General features: G+C 41.3%; 2 protein-coding genes and 1 non-coding gene across 9 annotated transcripts in view; 1 reads left to right on the top strand and 2 right to left on the bottom strand.

The window, feature by feature from the left end:
* The window catches only part of LOC143349083 (cytosolic carboxypeptidase 1), a 28,676-nt gene extending 25,412 nt beyond the window's left edge, over positions 1-3,264 (top strand). For 5 of the 6 annotated variants that reach the window (XM_076780016.1, XM_076780017.1, XM_076780012.1 and 2 more), the window contains 5 exons: positions 1,210-1,462; positions 1,808-1,932; positions 2,028-2,180; positions 2,302-2,438; positions 2,651-3,264. In XM_076780016.1, the coding sequence (XP_076636131.1) occupies positions 1,210-1,462; positions 1,808-1,932; positions 2,028-2,180; positions 2,302-2,416 (646 nt within the window). In that variant the 3' untranslated portion in view covers positions 2,417-2,438; positions 2,651-3,264. The remainder of the gene's footprint in view (positions 1-1,209; positions 1,463-1,807; positions 1,933-2,027; positions 2,181-2,301; positions 2,439-2,650) is intronic. The other variant, XM_076780013.1, reaches the window with a different exon arrangement.
* A 717-nt stretch (positions 3,265-3,981) lies between these two features.
* On the bottom strand, positions 3,982-11,795 carry LOC143349084 (dicarboxylate carrier UCP2). 2 transcript variants are annotated; one of them, XM_076780022.1, is made up of 7 exons: positions 11,665-11,795; positions 9,619-9,779; positions 9,297-9,563; positions 8,711-8,832; positions 6,968-7,077; positions 5,724-5,939; positions 3,982-5,532 (listed from the first exon to the last, which is right to left on the bottom strand). In XM_076780022.1, the coding sequence occupies exons 3-7, from the start codon at positions 9,408-9,410 to the stop codon at positions 5,150-5,152; spliced, it is 945 nt and encodes a 314-aa protein (XP_076636137.1). In that variant the 5' UTR covers positions 9,411-9,563; positions 9,619-9,779; positions 11,665-11,795; the 3' UTR covers positions 3,982-5,149. The 2 variants fall into 2 exon arrangements, with proteins under 2 accessions (XP_076636137.1, XP_076636136.1); XM_076780021.1 differs by lacking the exon at positions 11,665-11,795 and adding an exon at positions 9,898-10,023 and having other exon boundaries at positions 9,297-9,779.
* Positions 11,796-13,354: 1,559 nt separating this feature from the next.
* On the bottom strand, positions 13,355-13,428 carry Trnai-aau (transfer RNA isoleucine (anticodon AAU)). Its single transcript has one exon. It is a non-coding gene; the product is annotated as a tRNA-Ile (tRNA).
* Positions 13,429-17,280: the final 3,852 nt, after the last annotated feature.

Below are 17,280 nucleotides of genomic sequence, written 5' to 3'. Positions count from 1 at the left end.
GGAAATCGTTAGAATGTTAGAGTTTGAAGCAATGGCCACTTTGGAAGGGGAAAGAAATCGGTCGAGATCGGTAGAAAAATTCACCATAGATTTAAAGTGCAGTTTCCATATTGTAGATTCTTGTTTATAGTGAGGAAATCGTTAGAATGTTAGAGTTTGAAGCAATGGCCACTTTGGAAGGGGAAAGAAATTGGTCGAGATCGGTAGAAAAATTCACCATAGATTTAAAGTGCAGTTTCCATATTGTAGATTCTTGTTTATAGTGAGGAAATCGTTAGAACGTAGTTTGAAGCGATAGCTACTTTGAAAGGGGAAAGAAATCGGTAGATCGGTAGAAAAGTTCGCCAAAGACATAAACTAGAATTTGCATACTGTTTTCTACAGGTACCATTTTGTGATTTGGGACTCAAATTCTTGTTTATAGTGACGAAATCGTGGAAAGTTGCTTTGAAAAGGAAAAGAAATCGGTAGATAGGTAGAAAAGTTCACACCAAGGCCACAAACTCCAATTTCCATACTGTTTCCTTCCAGGTAAATTCTTGTTTATAGTGACGAAATTGAAATTTGAAAGGTGAAAGAAATCGGTAGATCGGTTGAAAAGTTCACGCCAAGGTGATAAATTCCAATTTCTCTATACTGTTTCCTCCAGGTGCCATTTTTCGAGAGTGAAATTGTTGTTTACAGCAAAATAAAATCGTAATTAACAACGTAAGAGTTTGAAGGAATGAAAAATCGTTAGCCATACTTGGTATTCCAAGTATGGGGCACCGTGTACATCTTGAAACAATGTCGGACGACAGGTAGAAACGAGGCGGCGGTGTCTCCGGGTATTGCCAAGGGGTCCACAAGTGCCCCACCATTAGCTATGCGCGACGCGGAGGCGTCACTTCCTCCGGACTGACTTCCGGCCGCCGGAAACGTCCTTCTAACCGTGGCTGAATCCTTAAATGAAGACGATCTCTGACAAGGCCTTTCTCCTTCTCGAGTGCAACCTGACGAGCCTCAACGTGCAGCAGCATCGACGTGCAAACCGCAGGGGAATTCTAAAACTGTGCTTCCGAGAAATTGATTTAGCGCTATACGGCCGCCATAGAAAGAAACCTCGGGCCGTAATTCTGCTATTCGATAACGAATAATATAAATAAATAATCTACCCTATCTCAGTCGAGTCACGAACATATACTGAACTGTGTATTTTATTGATTACAGTAATCGATATGGGCTAACGAACGAGGACCTCAACAGACGATGGAGCAACCCGAATCAGGTGCTTCATCCAGTGATCTACCACACAAAGGGCCTGATGGAGTACTGCACCAGGGTCCTACAAAGACCTCCCCATGTTTTCGTCGACTATCACGGCCATTCAAGGAGGAAAAACGTGTTTCTCTTTGGTTGCTCAAGGTCGGGTTCTTGGAGCGCCGCGGACAGGGCGAAACCGGACCAGCCGGTGCAGTATTTGGTAAGGGACGAAAGAGGATCGGCTAGGTATTATTTTTAGATCGTCCGCGTTACACGTACTGCCAATGGGTACGTTGCTACGAACGGTAATCTAACGCGATCTATCGATGTCAATTTACGATCCTCCACTTCTCACATGGCACGATCTATGACTGTTAACTAGCTACGCTCGCTGATTTACACTAAACCGGGTCCAGTACATTCAAAACTCATTAATATTATCGATGTGTTGCAAACTGTGTATCAAAAAAATTACTTCTACAACCTCTGAGAGCGTCTAATTACTGCATTTTAATTTTTTATTTGTGAGGATCTTGCTTCGTGGTGAAACGCGTCCATGTTTCAGATGTTGCCGCACCTGATGCAGAGGATATCCCCGGCGTTCGCGTTGCCGCTGTGCTCGTTCAAGGTCGAGAGGAACAAGGAGTCCACCGCCAGGGTAGCCATATGGCGTCAGCTAGGTGTTCCCAGGTACCAGAAGAACGATCTCGAAGATCTCTACGTTCTGCCTTCGCGTGACAGTGATTTCAATTCCCTTACAATCTCTAATGTCGGTTTTTGTGCAGGAGCTACACGATGGAGAGCAGCTTCTGCGGATGCGACCAAGGATCGTTGGCCGGTTTGCATCTGGACACGCAACACTTGAAGACGATCGGGCAAGACTTCTGCCAGGCTCTGTCGATGATGAACCAGTGTGGCGACGACTGGAGCATCGATAAGTACGTTACTGGATCATCGAACGATAGCTCAATCTTCTTTAAAAATCTTTGTAAACCAGTGGTGCACAACGAAACATTCAAAATTGTTGAGATCGTTTCATCAAAGTGTTGTTGAACTCAGGTCCCTGCTAGTGGAGGCCTGCTGTCCGCGGAAATGCGTTTTCCGGAAATCCTCCAACAGGATTCCGAAATGTATTCAAGACAAACCCGCGGTGTGCCATATCGTCGGGATTTAGCAAACGATTAAGTAGATTTAAGGCAAGGTTGACCCTTGCGATCATTTTATTTGCATGGTATTGAAAATTAATTCCAATCTAAACAGACTAGAAGAAATTTGGAAACCAAACACTAACAGCATGTTACTTGGGAAAGCTCTTCAGACGTTAACTTTGTTTTCAACGAAGCCTCGAAGGGAACACTAATTATGCTAATAGTTTTGCAGCAGCTAACCATCTCGCGTTCTGTTTTAGGATTCCCATGGGTGAAGGCATCCTTGAGGAATCGGTATGCATGAAAGATGACATTTCGTCCAGCTGCGAGTCCGACGAGTCTGATTTCGAAACTTAAAAAGACTGCATCTCGGGAACGACGACTTCCATGCTGCAATTCGTTCTCCAAAGTTCACACAAAGGTCCCTTGTAACGCCGATCGGTCGACCGTGTTCCGGTCCCGATGAAATAAAAGTACAACGAACGTTCTGTACACTTTGAAGAATTTTTATTTAAAACTCGTAACAAATTTTAAGTAATACCTACGAAGATACACGCTACTTAGAACAGAAGCTCCTATTTGTATACGTCTCGAAAATGAAATCGCGTCGCCTGTCGTTATTTTAAATCTCAAATTTCAGAAATTCATACGGCTGTAAAAGGTACTCCGAGGCCAGTATTTTAGAACCTTGTTCGCAGGATCTGGGTGTTTTGTAATCTCATTCGTCGCCTTAAGAGTCGAAATAATTATTCTATAACAAAACCAGAAGCTTCGTTAAGCGACACAACAAAGTATGTACAAGTCTTAAAATTGCTTAACTATGAGCTTGATTCGTTTCTGTACTTTCTGGGAAATAAAAATTTTTCAATCGCTATGCGTCGTTCAAAAACAAGCTCTTACAATTCAGATTAAAATTTGGTGCATAAAATCGAAGCTCGTGCCAAGACATCTAACTAAAAATAATAATTGAGAATAATATTAACAGGCGGAATGTTGTGGACATTCTCTAAGGTTAAAAACGTTTGAAATTTAAGTAAGTGGTAGAAATGCTCGGTCGACGTTGTGTATTTTCTCAAGAACTTGATAAAAGGTAGTTCGACGTGCGACCTACCGTCGAACACGCTGAAACATATCGCTTTACATTAAGCGGGTATCCCGGTGTTCAATTCTAGAATACTCGATTAATCTTATTCCGTATGTTTCGAAAGTGTATTCGGTGAAACGGAGATCTATAGATCAAGCCACGTTCCCACGGAAAAAATTCACACGAGTAACACGGCCTACTATTTTATTTATTTAAAACTTTATATCTTAAGTTTGAATTAAAGTACAGGTGGGAGCGTGGCTTCGAGTATTTAGAAAGTAATACTATCGTTCTAAAATTAAGTTGAGAAGTCGGCAAGAAGACGTTTCTTGTTAGAAACATCGTAGTCAACGAATGTCGATCAACGACAGATACAACAATGTCAACTAATACTGTTCGGTAGACTGTGTGGATTCAATGATGATCGAAATGGCGGCTGAACGAGAAAGCAACAGACTAAATCGTTAACGAACAACGTGTAAATGAACAAAAGACAACACAGTCGGAATAATAAGATAAGAATTGCTCTTTAATGTGAAACGTACATCAGTAGATGGTAAACATAGCTTTAAAAAACAGACTACAAGTTATTTGATCGAGATTTGATAAAAATTGTGCCCTGTACAATATTAATTGACCCGAAACGAGAGACTGGTAATTTATCCGCCCGCGTTGATCTATAACGAATGTAGCAATCAAATAATTATGTATCCGACGTTTCCGCGTAACGCAAAGAGACAATTGCGATCATAAGCAGCGAAGGATCCTCGTTGATTCTATATGCAACGTCAAAGAGTCATGATCGGAGTCTAGAGAAATATAAATCATTGTAACATACGATACGCGTGTGCCTCTTGTCGACGGAACTTCGCGAAGACGTCGAAATAAATTCTTGGAATCTTATTGTCTGTCTGTGCTTCATAATGCGCGCGAATTTTTGTGTATATATATATGTATATGTATATATAATTTGGGAAACTCTTTCTGTTTCTATTATCCTACCAATGTTGCGTCTAAAGCCGACTTACATAGTCGAAATGTTTCGTTATGGATTATCGAGAGATTCCTAAGACTTCCTCGATCGTACGTGCACTCTCTGGATCGACGATCCTCGTGTCCTTTAGTCGATTACAATTATATCCAATGTCTTAAAGAAATTTTTGACGGACAATATTTACTCCGTTCTCGTTACCGAATGACAAGCAGTTAATTTTAATTAATAGTTTCGTGTGTCGAGTGCACGCGCGTTCGCAAACTACGGAAAACAAAATGGAGGTACAACGACGGATGGGAGAATCGGTCTGCCGTTGTTTGCTATTAAACTACCCGGTACGATCAACGAAATTTCAATTCTCTTGCGCTAATATCAATATCGGGAATAGTAGAAAGGTCTAAGTCTAGTCTCAAAAGCACTTCTATGGAAAAGTTTACACACGCTTTTGCAATCATTGCAATGTGGATGCGTTTTCAAGGTAGAAAAGCACGATTTTAGGCTGCGTATAAGAAAGTAATAATAAATCGACGTAATCTCTGCTTAAATATTAGATATTGTAAAGATCGGGCGAACAACGGCAGGCTCTATTCGAAAATTCTAAACATTACACGGACATCCTCCCATCCCTAAGTATCGCGATTTAAATATAAACCCGCGAGAGAAGCTGCGGTTGTTGTCGATTCACTTGTCGGCGTTCTTCCTCGCGTATTTATTGAACTGCTCGTAGGTGATCCAGAGGACGATGTTCCAGGACACCAGCCGCGTGAAGCTGGGCACGAAGCCCTTGTAAAACGCGGATGGGCCTTCCTTCATCAGCATACGAACAGTGCAGTCTTTGACACCCTTGTACTCGCCGGGCGCGCTGTTCATGTAGCGGGTCTTCACCACGTCCACAGGACTCGCAGCCAGGGTGGTGCACAGCCCTGCCGCCATGGCGGCCGTCACGTAGCAAGGAATCCCGTCGCGGAGGAAGCCGGACTCCAGGATGAAGTCTTTGATGATGTCGTAGCAAACCACCTCCGCCACGTTGACGATCGCGTTTCTTGAGATGTTTGGAACGGTTCCTAAACAATATTAGTATAAGTAGTCTGTCACCTCTTGTACTCGCCGCTAGAGGGCCACGCTCTCGACGCTCTTGACTCTCTCGCAAGCGCTCGAGTGACCCCTCTGTTCCTCTATTCGATATAAGCACGGTACAAGTGCATTTATATTAATTGATTCGTATGGATTGCAGGGTTGAGAAGAGGAGGATTACCTTTCCAGAGGCCCCGGGCCCCTTCTACAGCAGCGATATTCTTGTACGCTTGTAAGGTCGAGCTGTACCTCACCGACGATCGTCCATTATTTCCGGCCTGCAGTCGAACCTTGACAACGTCGGTCGGTTGAGCAAGAAGCACCGCCATGGCGCCCGTCGTAATTCCAGCGGCGACGCGCACGGTTATATTCTTCGACACGCCGCTTCTGTTATTACCTGGCAATACAAAAGTAAACGGTGAAAATCCGTCGTCGTAGCGGGGTTTAATCTTTGTTCGAAAAATGCGTATTTTTGTTCTTGTAACTCTTAAATCGTAAACAGGGGATGCAGGGTGGGGGAACAGATCGCGCTCTGCGCGGGTTAATCACCGTTTATTAAGCTTACTGATTACAATCATAAGTACGCGTACATGTCGATGCTTTTAAACGAACTTTACGCGCCGCTACTGCGAGAGATCATACAATATGGCTGCACAAACCGATTTAAGTAGACGTACCCTAGATCAACGAATCAGGGAAAAATTAAAATGCAAATGATCGTATCGTTGATTAAGGTAGTGGCGAATTGAGACGCTTCCGTTGATCGAGGGTACCTCAATTTTTAGCGAGTATGCGAGAGAAATTGTTATCGGTCGAGGAAGTTAACATGCGGCGTCGGAGATCAGAAACTCGAAACATTCGCGATCGTTGCATCTGGACAGTTCCACGCGAGCTCATTAAAAAGTATAGTAGCTTTCAATTAAAATCATATTAACGAGGAAAAGAAATCCTAGGATTCTTTTGACAACAGTATTCAATCCCCCCACTATGAAATTAAAAAAAAAAAATGAAAAAAATATAGATATTCTCTCTCTGTAGAGATCACACGACTCGTCCAATTCGCAGGACGATTCCGAGGACTTCCTCGTTCGCTTCCTCGAAACATATTCGACACTCGGGTCGCAGATACGACCAGGAAAAACGAGATTAAGTAAAAAGAAAAAGAAAACGCTGCGTTACGATTCGCGCGGAGACAGCTCGACGCGGTAGCTTGCGAGAGAAGCTTCCTCCTCGTCGAAATACGCCACGTGGTGGCCGGCGGGGGTCGGTGGATTATTGTACCACCAGCTGTTACTTACGCGTGTGTATACTCATTCGTGTAACACAGAGAGACGGGCGTGTGTGGGCGCATTGCACCGCGTATCTCTACTCGATTGTTATCGTAAGAATTACGTAATCAAAAAGTTAGGAGTTTGTTGGATGTACCGTCGATGATTCCAGCGTAGTGTGACTTCACCGTGTCGTAGAGGCCCAACCGTATGCTGGCGAAACACATCTGTCTCTGGAGTCCCGCGGACAGACCTCCGTACAGGCTCCTGTAACCACCCTCGCTCAAGCTCACCGCCCTCACAATTTACCCTCAAACGTATCCCAGGATATATATTTTTTTTTTTTTTTTTTTAAACATTCTTTTCGATTTTTTTTTTTTTTCTCTCTCTGTTTCTCTCTCTGTTTCCCTCTCTAATTTCCTCCCCTTCGTTTAAATTGACTTTACCGATGCTCGATCAATGATCTGTCTCTCTCCCTTTTTCCTCCAGTATTCAAAGATTTATTTTCTTTAACGAGAAGCTAGGCGTCTCTTCCAAAGGCAAAAGAGAGAATGGCTCGGAGGGCCAATTTGAGTTAACTGGGAGAGAGCTTGGGCCGAGAGAGCTGGACACGGTTATGATACACATCGAATTCGCGGCGAAAGCGCAACCAGTAATCGTGAACGGAAAAGTAAAGAAACTGTAACTGAGCAAAGGCAAAATAAAACAGAAGTAAATGAGAATCGAACGGAAATAAAAATAGAGTTTCTCGGAGGGGGAGACAGTTCTTCAGGTGTCGCGGGGCGTCTTCCCTTGCGTTCAAATTCAAACCAGCGAACGATTTAGAAATAGTTAACAGTTATCCGGGTATCGCGGTTGAGGTTGCACGCAAGGTGGGAAAGACACCTCGCGCGTGCAAGAGAGAGAAAAGAAACAATAAGGTAGACGACGAGGAGCGCCATAGACTCGTGTTCGTTCATCTCACAGGAAGAAAGCGTATTCAAAGAAGCAGAAGTAGCGTTTTATAGTTTTAAATCCAATTCCGTGATAGCTAGACTGCGGATATATTTATGAAAATTAATATTTTTGTAGAATTAATTAAATGGGGGATTTGTAGAGGGTTGTATCAACCCCTAAGTATAATATGCCAAGTGCATTCTGTTATTCTTTGAGAATTAAAATTAATATCAGCAGTCTAGTGACTTAAAATACGTGATCCTAACGCTAGTAAGAATTAGTCGAACGAATAGTCGATGGCACTCGCTGCATAGATCGTACCGAAGCTAAGAAAGGAAAAGGTAAATCCAGTGTAAGCGTAGGTTAAAGGAACAATACTAATCCGAAAAGTAATTAGTTTGTCGGTGCGTCAGCGGATTTATCAGGCTTCTATATCGCGAAAATCCATTACCGTGATTATGCCAGTCGATCTCCCTCTGCCGTTGTCAATGCTCGAGCGAGACGAGTGATCCTAATTAATCGAGCTCGTCGGAACATGGATTTTATTAGTAATTACAATTGTTTAATCGTTTCGATCAGGTACGAGCAAAAATGTACGTTAGCGTGACGCGCGGCCAGGCTCCCCGCAAGTATAATTAGATCGTTTTTTTAGAGCACGACAATGACGGAGGCGTCGATCAGCCAGAGTAGTTAGCGAGCAACCGTTCACGGCGCCAACGACAGAAATTGCATACTACCAAAAATCTTTTGCCAGAGAGAGTAAATTGCGATCAAATTGCAATTTGTTAAAATGGCCCTGCGTGATCGGCGAGCACGGAATTTAAATTTAATCCTCGCGATTCGAATCGTCGTCGATTCGAGTTTCGGTTGTACCGTACGCAATTATCTATATACAATCGTATCAGCATGGTTTTACGTACCCTTTTGTTTCACTTAAATTACGTTAGGATTTTAAATAACGTACCTTGTTCCCTCGAGTCTGACGATGTTCTCTACGGTCCTCCATAATCCTGGTTGCGAGTTTCTCATTGCTAGCATGGAACCGTCCACCGATGCCACCAGCAGTGGACGTGTTTCTCCAGCAATCTGAAAATTGCGAATTCTTTTATATTCCACAGAGATGAACAATGTCACTATTAAATGTTTACAAATGCGGTAGATTCCATAGACAGTAAGAATGAGAAAGTCACATGGAAAAATGTGTGATCGCTCTATGCACAAAGTAGCTGCTTATAATAGATAACTGTCATTATTAAATGTTTACAAATGCGGTAGATTCCATAGACAGTAAGATGAAGAAAGTCACATAGAAAGATGTATTTGCATCGAGCAGTCACTATGCACAATAACAATTTACAATAAGTAAATCACTGTTAAATGTTTATAAATAAGCTACATTTCACATGTCACATGGATTATTGCATTTGCATAGAGCAATCACTATGTATGATAACAGCTTCTGGTTACAATAGGTACCTAACTGTTACTATTAAATGTATTAAATTCATATTTGCAGTAGAATAATACTTTTATATAGTTTTACTGCTCACCTGCATTCTGACTTTTGCTGTGTCCAATGGAAACGTAGCTAAATCAGCGATGCAGGCAGCGGTGCCTGCAGTGAGAAACTTGACCCAGGAGTCGGTTGGCGCCTTCGTGCTCATTTTCTGTTCTTTGTTGTTTAACGGTTGCGCGGTACGCCGGGTGCTTGTAGGGTGTTGCGTGCGGGGGAGTATAATGCAAACGTTTCGTGTATTCTCGACTCCTTCGGATCCCCGCGTGACTTGTGTACGATCCTTCGAGCTTGCTCGGATTATCTGAGCGAGATCCTTTGTTAGAAAAGCGATATGTACACTATATACAGTGTCCTACCGGAGGACAGGAACCTTTAGATGATCATTTAGCGAACGGCTGATTTAGAGGTGGAGCTTTTTAGGTTCCCTGAAGTGATCAGGATACGCATGCAGTCCCCCAGACCGCGAACACTCGTGTTTGATGTCTTGATTGTGAAGTACTTTATACATACTATTCTTCTGTAAAAAAAAGGGGGAAAAAATTATATTCAAAATCGTCGTTCGCTAATTCTCGTCAAAGTCCAATGATCTAGTTAATGTCATCGATCGCGCACACACACGTTCGTCGATTATTTACCAACAAACGAAGTTAATTGTTATAGGAGTATCGAAGATTATCGCGTGGCGGTCAAATTGTGTTTAGTCTCGGAGGATTATCGCGCGCAAGGCGATCCGTTTCCCACGTTGAACATTTATGCAATCGATGCACACTGCTGCGTCTGACGTTTCGCGTCGGTTACGCGTGGGCAGCCGAACTTAGGCGACCGTGGTCGCGAAAATAGAACTCGTAGAGAAAATATTGGAGAACGGCCAGCGAGAGCTCCGTATTATCTTATCGAATAATCCAGGGACACCGAACTGGCGGCTTTTCCCCCCACTCATGCCCTCCCCCCACCACTCCGTAGCTCCGCTGTAACGTGGTGGGGGGCAAAACCGCAGTTTTGTTTCCGTCCATTCTAGGAAACTCAATTTTAAATTGCACGTTTTTTTGTTAGCTCAAAGGTCACTATCTTGCATTTATATTTATTTAACGCTAGAACTACCGACAATTATAATTAAATTAATTTTTCATTTTTAAACGATTAATCATAGAAATGTTCATTCTCTTGTAGAAAATTATGGTTTTTTAAAAATTTACTTTGGTAGTTTTGGTGTTTGCTAGTGTGAACGAATAATGAAAATTCAGACGTGCATAAATAGTTAGCGTTTATTTCTAGATCGTGAACGATTGTATGTTAAGTGACACATCGAAAGTTAGAATTGTGGACATTGAGAACCGCTTGCTGTAACCGTCGGTTGTCAATTCCATTATATACAAAGTTTAATTCCACCTACGCTCGTGCCATCGATTGGAGAATGTGGAAATTTCGTGCACAAAGTCTTATTATTTATAACGTTTCAATTTTCAACTGATTTGACTTCGATTTACATTCTCGAGGAGTGACATTTTCCGAGGATCTCTTCGCTTCGAAATTTCTTGTTTAAAAAATATTTTTCGCGCTTGTTGCTCGCAAATGACTATCTTAAGATTGCATACGATCCTCGAGGATTTTGTCTTGCTTTCTAACGAACCCAGGAATGCCTTGAAAAGGCGCAGTTCCTGCCATATCCTTGCGCACGAGAATACAGTGAAAAGGTGCGAGTACAATATTGATTATCCTTGACGCGGACACGATAGCTATAGTGTGGATGAAACGAGTTCGTATATCGTTTCGAACACTTTCAAACTCGAAATAATAATCATTTGGGTCATATTCTTGCGATTTGTAACACCGATTCCTTTGTTTCTTTCTCAATGTTCCATCGTGAACCTCGACCTGATTGCTCCTCGATGCGTGTCCTCGAACGACAAATATTTCTTATAGAATTAACAACTGCGGTAACCAGTGCGGGTTTAACGAATCGATGTGGCCAATTTGACTATTCGCGCATATGCATTGCACCAAACTCTGCGGTCGCTCGAAATTGTTAACTTAGAAATAGAAATACGTAAATACGACCGAGCTACGAATTATAACATATCTGTCACGCGATTTCGACGCAAACGACTCGCGATTTAACCGGAAGTGAGCAACCCGAGCCGCTCGCCAGTTCGATTTCTTCGTAGACTGCATGGAATATTTAAGAACTTTCGTCGAAATGAATAAATCAAAGTAATCTTGCACGATAACACTGGATTACGAAATCGACGGCGAAGATTTTTAAAATAGGCCAAACGCTAGCCGATAAAGAAAAATATTTTTTAACGAACTCGTCGAAGAGAAAATTCTTGAATTAATGGGAAACAGAATGGGCGGGCAATCGAAGCAACAAAGGGAAACAATACTGAGAGAAACGTACTTACCAAGTGTACTGTGAGTGGATAACAACACAACTGGAACAGGTTACCGCGAAAGCACCGTTTATACCGGCTCGACAACCAATGGCGGCCGTTCACGGACGAATCCCGCCTATCAACGGCCACCCGTGACGTCAGCTTTGACCAAAGAAAGCTCAGCTTGCGGGCAGATCGATAGGTTCCGAGAACGTGGTGGTGTAATACCCCTTTAACTGCATAGGGACACACACACCACGCGCGTAGCGAAGGGCAAGCGCAAAACACTCGCTACCCTTTCCCCCATCCAAGGGGGGGTTACGCTCCACGGAATGTACGCCCCTGAACCGTAGGAAATTCCCGTGGAATCGTGGCGAATTTATTTTGCCGCATTTTTACCACATACACACGTACACGACGAAAACGTTATCGCTGAAAATCTATGCTACTATTAGCAATTGGAAGAAATTGTTATAAATAAGATTATATACAGAGTGTTCGGCCACCCCTGGGAAAAATTTTAATAGGGGATTCTAGAGGCCAAAATAAGACGAAAATCAAGAATATCAATTTGTCGATGGAAGCTTCGCTAAAAAGTTATTAACGTTAAAAGTTCCGCCAGTACTGAATTTTTTTCTCGAAAATGCGCAAGATTTCGGGGGTATGTCTATTCACCAAAAATGATTGTAATTGACCCCCGCAACTGAAAATAATTTTTTTAGAACGATTTGAAATTTTTTTTTCGTCGAAAAGGGCACCAAATTAGATTTTTGGTAAGGAATTTTTTTCTCGAAACTGAGTAGGATTTCGGGGGTATGTCTGTTGACCAAAAATGCTTGCAATTGACTCCTGCAACTAAAAATAATTTTTCCAAAACGATTTGAAATTTTTTTTCCCGTCGAAAAATTTCACACATTCTCGAATTTTTTTCTAGAGAGTGGGTAGGATTTCGGTGGTATGTCTATTCACCAAAAATGATTGTAATTGACCCCCGCAACCGAAAATAATTTTTCCAGAACGTATTGAAATGTTTGAATTTAATTGTTAATAACTTTTTAACGAGGCCTCCATCAAGATTTTCGTCTTATTTTGGCCTTTAGAATCCCTCATTGAAATTTTTCCCAGGGGTGACCGAACACCCTGTATAAGATAAAAGATTATAAATAAGATTAATAGCAATTGGTATAAATCTCCGTGGGTGTTTCGTTTTAAAATTGATCTATATGTTTTCGTGCTTGGCATCGAATAATCTCGAGTGAGAAATATCTCGTTGAAACGTTGCTGTCTGTAGATTGTTTGAGGATTATTTTGAAAGTTGCAAAGAAATAATTAGGAAGCATTTCATAAAAAGTGAAAAGCTCTTATTTTATTGTTAAACTTGGGGGTGGTTTGTTTAAGCCCTCGAAATGTTTTCGATTGATATATTTACGAATTCGACACGCACGTGGATATCTCATAGAATTATTATCTTATCGTTGTAACAAGGGAGATATAGTATGTATCATGTTCACGTGTACATTTTTGTGGGATTGATGATCATTAAGTGGTAAATTAAAGAGGAAGTAGTGTCGACGCGTGAAATTTGATATGGTTTAATAAAGTCGTAGTTGACGTATTTCGTATCTTGTTTCGATGCTTGAACGCGCGACGAGGAAAATAAAATAAACGATAAATATATAATTATTCGTGTAAATATGTTAATTGAACATTTAAAAAAATTTGGCCCATGAGGGGATCGAACCCGCGACCTTCGCGTTATTAGCACGACGCTCTAACCAACTGAGCTAATGGGCCAACTGGTGAACAACTCCATTTTGTGTTATTACAATTAAATATGTTCATAATGAAAGAATGGATCATCGTGATTCTTAAATTTACACTAAATAGAACAGCTCGAAGCGTTCTAATAAAATGACTGCCATCTTTGTTACGAAATAGTTTGTAATTTTTTATCAGATGATAATTTCGATGAATAGTTGCGACAATTTGCATCCCATTATATCGAAAAGAAATATCGACGATTAATAATCGGTACGCGACGTTTTATTCGCGAAACTATATTGTTTGAACTTTGTCTGCAACTTGGACTTTGAATATGTATAAAGAGAGTCAAGTGGAGTTAATGTTATGGCCTGTATCGGCGAATACGTTATCAAGGACAGTTTAACGAATGATAAATAAAGAAATTAGTCTAATCGAGGTTTGTTTATGTATTTTTTAATTTACAAATATCAATCAGCAAAAATGTCACGAAATTTTGCAAGTTGTCCTTCTTCTGTTTCAATTCGTACAGAAAATAAGACGCATTCGCAGATGTAAAGTATACATATGTGTCCGAAAGTCATTCTCAAAACGAAACGAGATATATTTAAAGTAATACATGCACAGAAAATAGACAAACTACGTCATGCTGTTACTGAAATATATTTCGCGCATAATAGGGTGTATTTCATACATATTTCTTATATAATAACACAAAGGAGTTGTAGAATAGACTTATGCATCTTACAGAAATTGGTATCGTACGAACTGAAATACCGACATGGTAAAACCAATGGGTTTCGCGCGACCTCTTATGGTAAAATGGTATTATAACCATCCAATGGTAAATTCTATGAATCATTGCTGCACAGACAAGGAAGTTTTCTACAGTACCCAGACTCTTTGAACAAAAGGTTCCATTGTCAAAAGACTCAATTCCATCGAACACGTGCACCTGCATTTTTATTAAAAATAAGATGCAACTATTTGTACCCAGAGTTTCAACATTACATCTTACGTGTAACTGTGTATCAAAAATAGAACACGTCCATACCAATGCAAGAAAGTATAACTTAAAAATATTTTGATACTTTCTTGTTAGCGCACTAGTTAAATAAATTTACCGAATATGCTCAGAGTAAATCGTATTCGTTTTCCTTTCAGCAAAAATAGTTTGTAATTAGTGAATGCATACCATTTGATACGCGAGATTGTACATACATAACTTGCAAATGATTCACTCTGACAATAACTATTAAGGCAAAGAACGAGTTCATGTTACTGACATACCGAAGTGTCAGTCGCTTTTCACTAAATCGACGTTCGGCACTTGGATATGTTCCCTTGGAAGAGTAATTCATGCATACACTCTTAGATTTTGCAAAACTTTAGGCAGTATAATTTTCTCTTATATATCAAGAAACAATTCTAAATTCGCAGCCATTAGCTCGGTGTTACCTACGATAGAAAAGCTTTTTTATCGTGGGTAACACCGATTACCAGGTCTCACCACGAGGAGGTTGCTGCGAGTGGAGACCCGAAGGGAGATAGATGGAATCAAAGTTCCATCGATCTCCCTTTTACATTCTTACAAGCTAGGTTACTAAACTAGAGAGATAGAAGGAAGCAATGCTCCTTCGATCTTCTAGTTTAGTTGTACCAAGTAATTATTTTATTAAGAAAAGGAGTGAAGCTAAATTGTGGGATACGCGACGCGACGCGATGCTGAACCGTGCAGCAGATCTTCGGATCGAATCGACACTACCCTTGGTAGATTGATTTCTATTTCTAGAAATCGATCTGTCATTGGCAGGCGACCAGATCTTTCGGACAAACTGGACGGCCGATCACATGTTTCGTTCGACGAAACAGCGGTGATCGAAGCAAGAAACGAGTGAACGAGTCGAGAGAAGCTACTTGTTAAATAATTACTTGGCAATATCGGGAGACGCATACAATAGGGACTTAAAATTAACGTCGAAGCTCAAGTCTGGTCAAGTTGAAGCTAAAATTCGGACGATAGAAGGAAACAAAGTTCCTTGACTTAGTTGTACCAAGCAATTATGTGGTTAAAAAGAGGGATGAAGCTAAATCGTGGGATACGCGACGCGACGCGATGCTGAACCGTGTAGCTGATCCGAGGATCGAACCTACTGCCCTTGCTAACTCGATCTCAACAAGAAAACAGAGAACTGCAACTCCGAATCGAGGTCTCCATTTCTCCAACGCACCCCGCCGGGAGCCCGAAGGACCCGACTTAGGCTGTCTGACAAAGAGAGAGTACCTGAGACAGAGTCGACTTCCGCTGGAAGGTATGCGTTTCCGCAGAATACGGAAACTCCACACCTTCCAGCGAAGTGCCGTTTTCCCTCAATCAAGCTTACCAAGGGAAGGCGATTAGATCTTTCGGACCAGATACACGGCCGATCACATGTTTCAATCGATGAAACAGCGGTGACCGAAGCTAGGAACGAGGGAACGAGAGAGGAAGCTACTTGTTTAATAATTGCTTGGTAGAACGCGGACATATGTACAATAAAGAAATCTTCGACGTTAATTTTAAGATTCGCGACGAAGCTTAAATCTAATCGACTTAGAATTAAATGCCCCTCGGCGGTTGTGGCGTACTCCCTCGATGTCCCTGCGAATAATCTGAAACTAAAATTGATACACATATTAGTGATATACGAAAGGAAATTTAATAACCACCATGCAAACTAGACGAAGTTGATGTACCTAAAAGTGAGAATCTCTAAGATTCTCGATGCTAGACCTACCTAAGGAAATGTACAAAATTCACACATATTAGAAACAAAGTATTCTACCTATACTCGTGTAACGAGAGTGTGAAGTCGAAGTAAGATAGCAAATGATGACAAAAATTATTCGAAGAACCATACAAACTTCAAAGACGAACAGAAACAAAGATTGAAAATCCAACGCAGAATTGAAAATCCAACGATGAGATCAAAGAATGAAAATACCCAGGAATTAAACAAAATATCTTAGCGAAATAGAATAAGAATAAAAATCTTATTCCAATTAGTGACATCGAAATTCATGAAATAATATAGAAACAAAACACATAAAATAATATGGAAACAAAAATGGTACATGATTCAACACAATTATGCCAATTTAGAAAATAAGTCAGAAGTAGAAATAGAGGAGGAAAACAAAATAACCAAATAAAACCAGACAGTAAAACAACATTAAATTATGACCAAACAAATAAAATAAACTAGTCAGTTTTGTGATAATAATAGACATAAGTAAAGTGGGCTTACTACTTGTTGAGCACTAGTTACCATTACCAAGGAAGCAGCACCAACGGTCCAGCTGTAACATAAGAAACGATTCGTAATTTAGCAAAAGCGTTAGAGAGTTCCATAACGTTGAATTGGTGTCAAACGACAAAATAGAAGTGGGGAGAGCAATTTTAAATAGTTCTTACCAGTGGTCATCACGGTCCGGCACTGGTCAGTAGTGGTCAGTAGTGGTCAGTAGTGGTCAGTAGTCGGATCTCCACTGGTCAGCACTGGTCAGTAGTGGTCAGCTCTGGTCAGTCCTGGTCAGTCCTGGTCAGTCCTGATCCCCCCAGTGGTCAGCGCTCCACGAATAGCCTGACTTAGGCTCGCGAGACCCGATCCCCCTGGATGCTCCAGGGGTACTGAAGAATTTATCCAGCGGTAGTCTTCCAGTGGGGAAGTCAAAGAGTGGGGAGACAATGTCAACGTGAAGAGTTAAGAACCGCTTGATCTAGAAAACAACCCTATTTCGATTGGTCCCACCTCTTGACCATTTCTAGATCTTCACTGGACCCTTGACCATTTCTAGATCTTCACTGGACCCTTGACCTTGAGGTCAACCTCACCGTTGACCACC

The sequence above is a fragment of the Colletes latitarsis genome, chromosome 12 (assembly GCF_051014445.1).
Source record: "Colletes latitarsis isolate SP2378_abdomen chromosome 12, iyColLati1, whole genome shotgun sequence".
NCBI lineage: Eukaryota > Metazoa > Arthropoda > Insecta > Hymenoptera > Colletidae > Colletes > Colletes latitarsis.
Note: the sequence above shows the minus strand (reverse complement) of the source record. Positions and strands in the feature narration are given on the sequence as shown.

Coding starts and splice junctions, on each gene's coding strand:
- LOC143349084 (XM_076780022.1), bottom strand. CDS start 9,410: ATGAGCACGAAGGCGCCAACCGACTCCTGGGTCAAGTTTCTCACTGCA. Junction 7,078..8,710: donor GTCAGACTCGAGGGAACAAG/GTACGTTATTTA, acceptor GGGTGGTTACAG/GAGCCTGTACGGAGGTCTGT. Junction 5,533..5,723: donor GGCCCGGGGCCTCTGGAAAG/GTAATCCTCCTC, acceptor AATATTGTTTAG/GAACCGTTCCAAACATCTCA.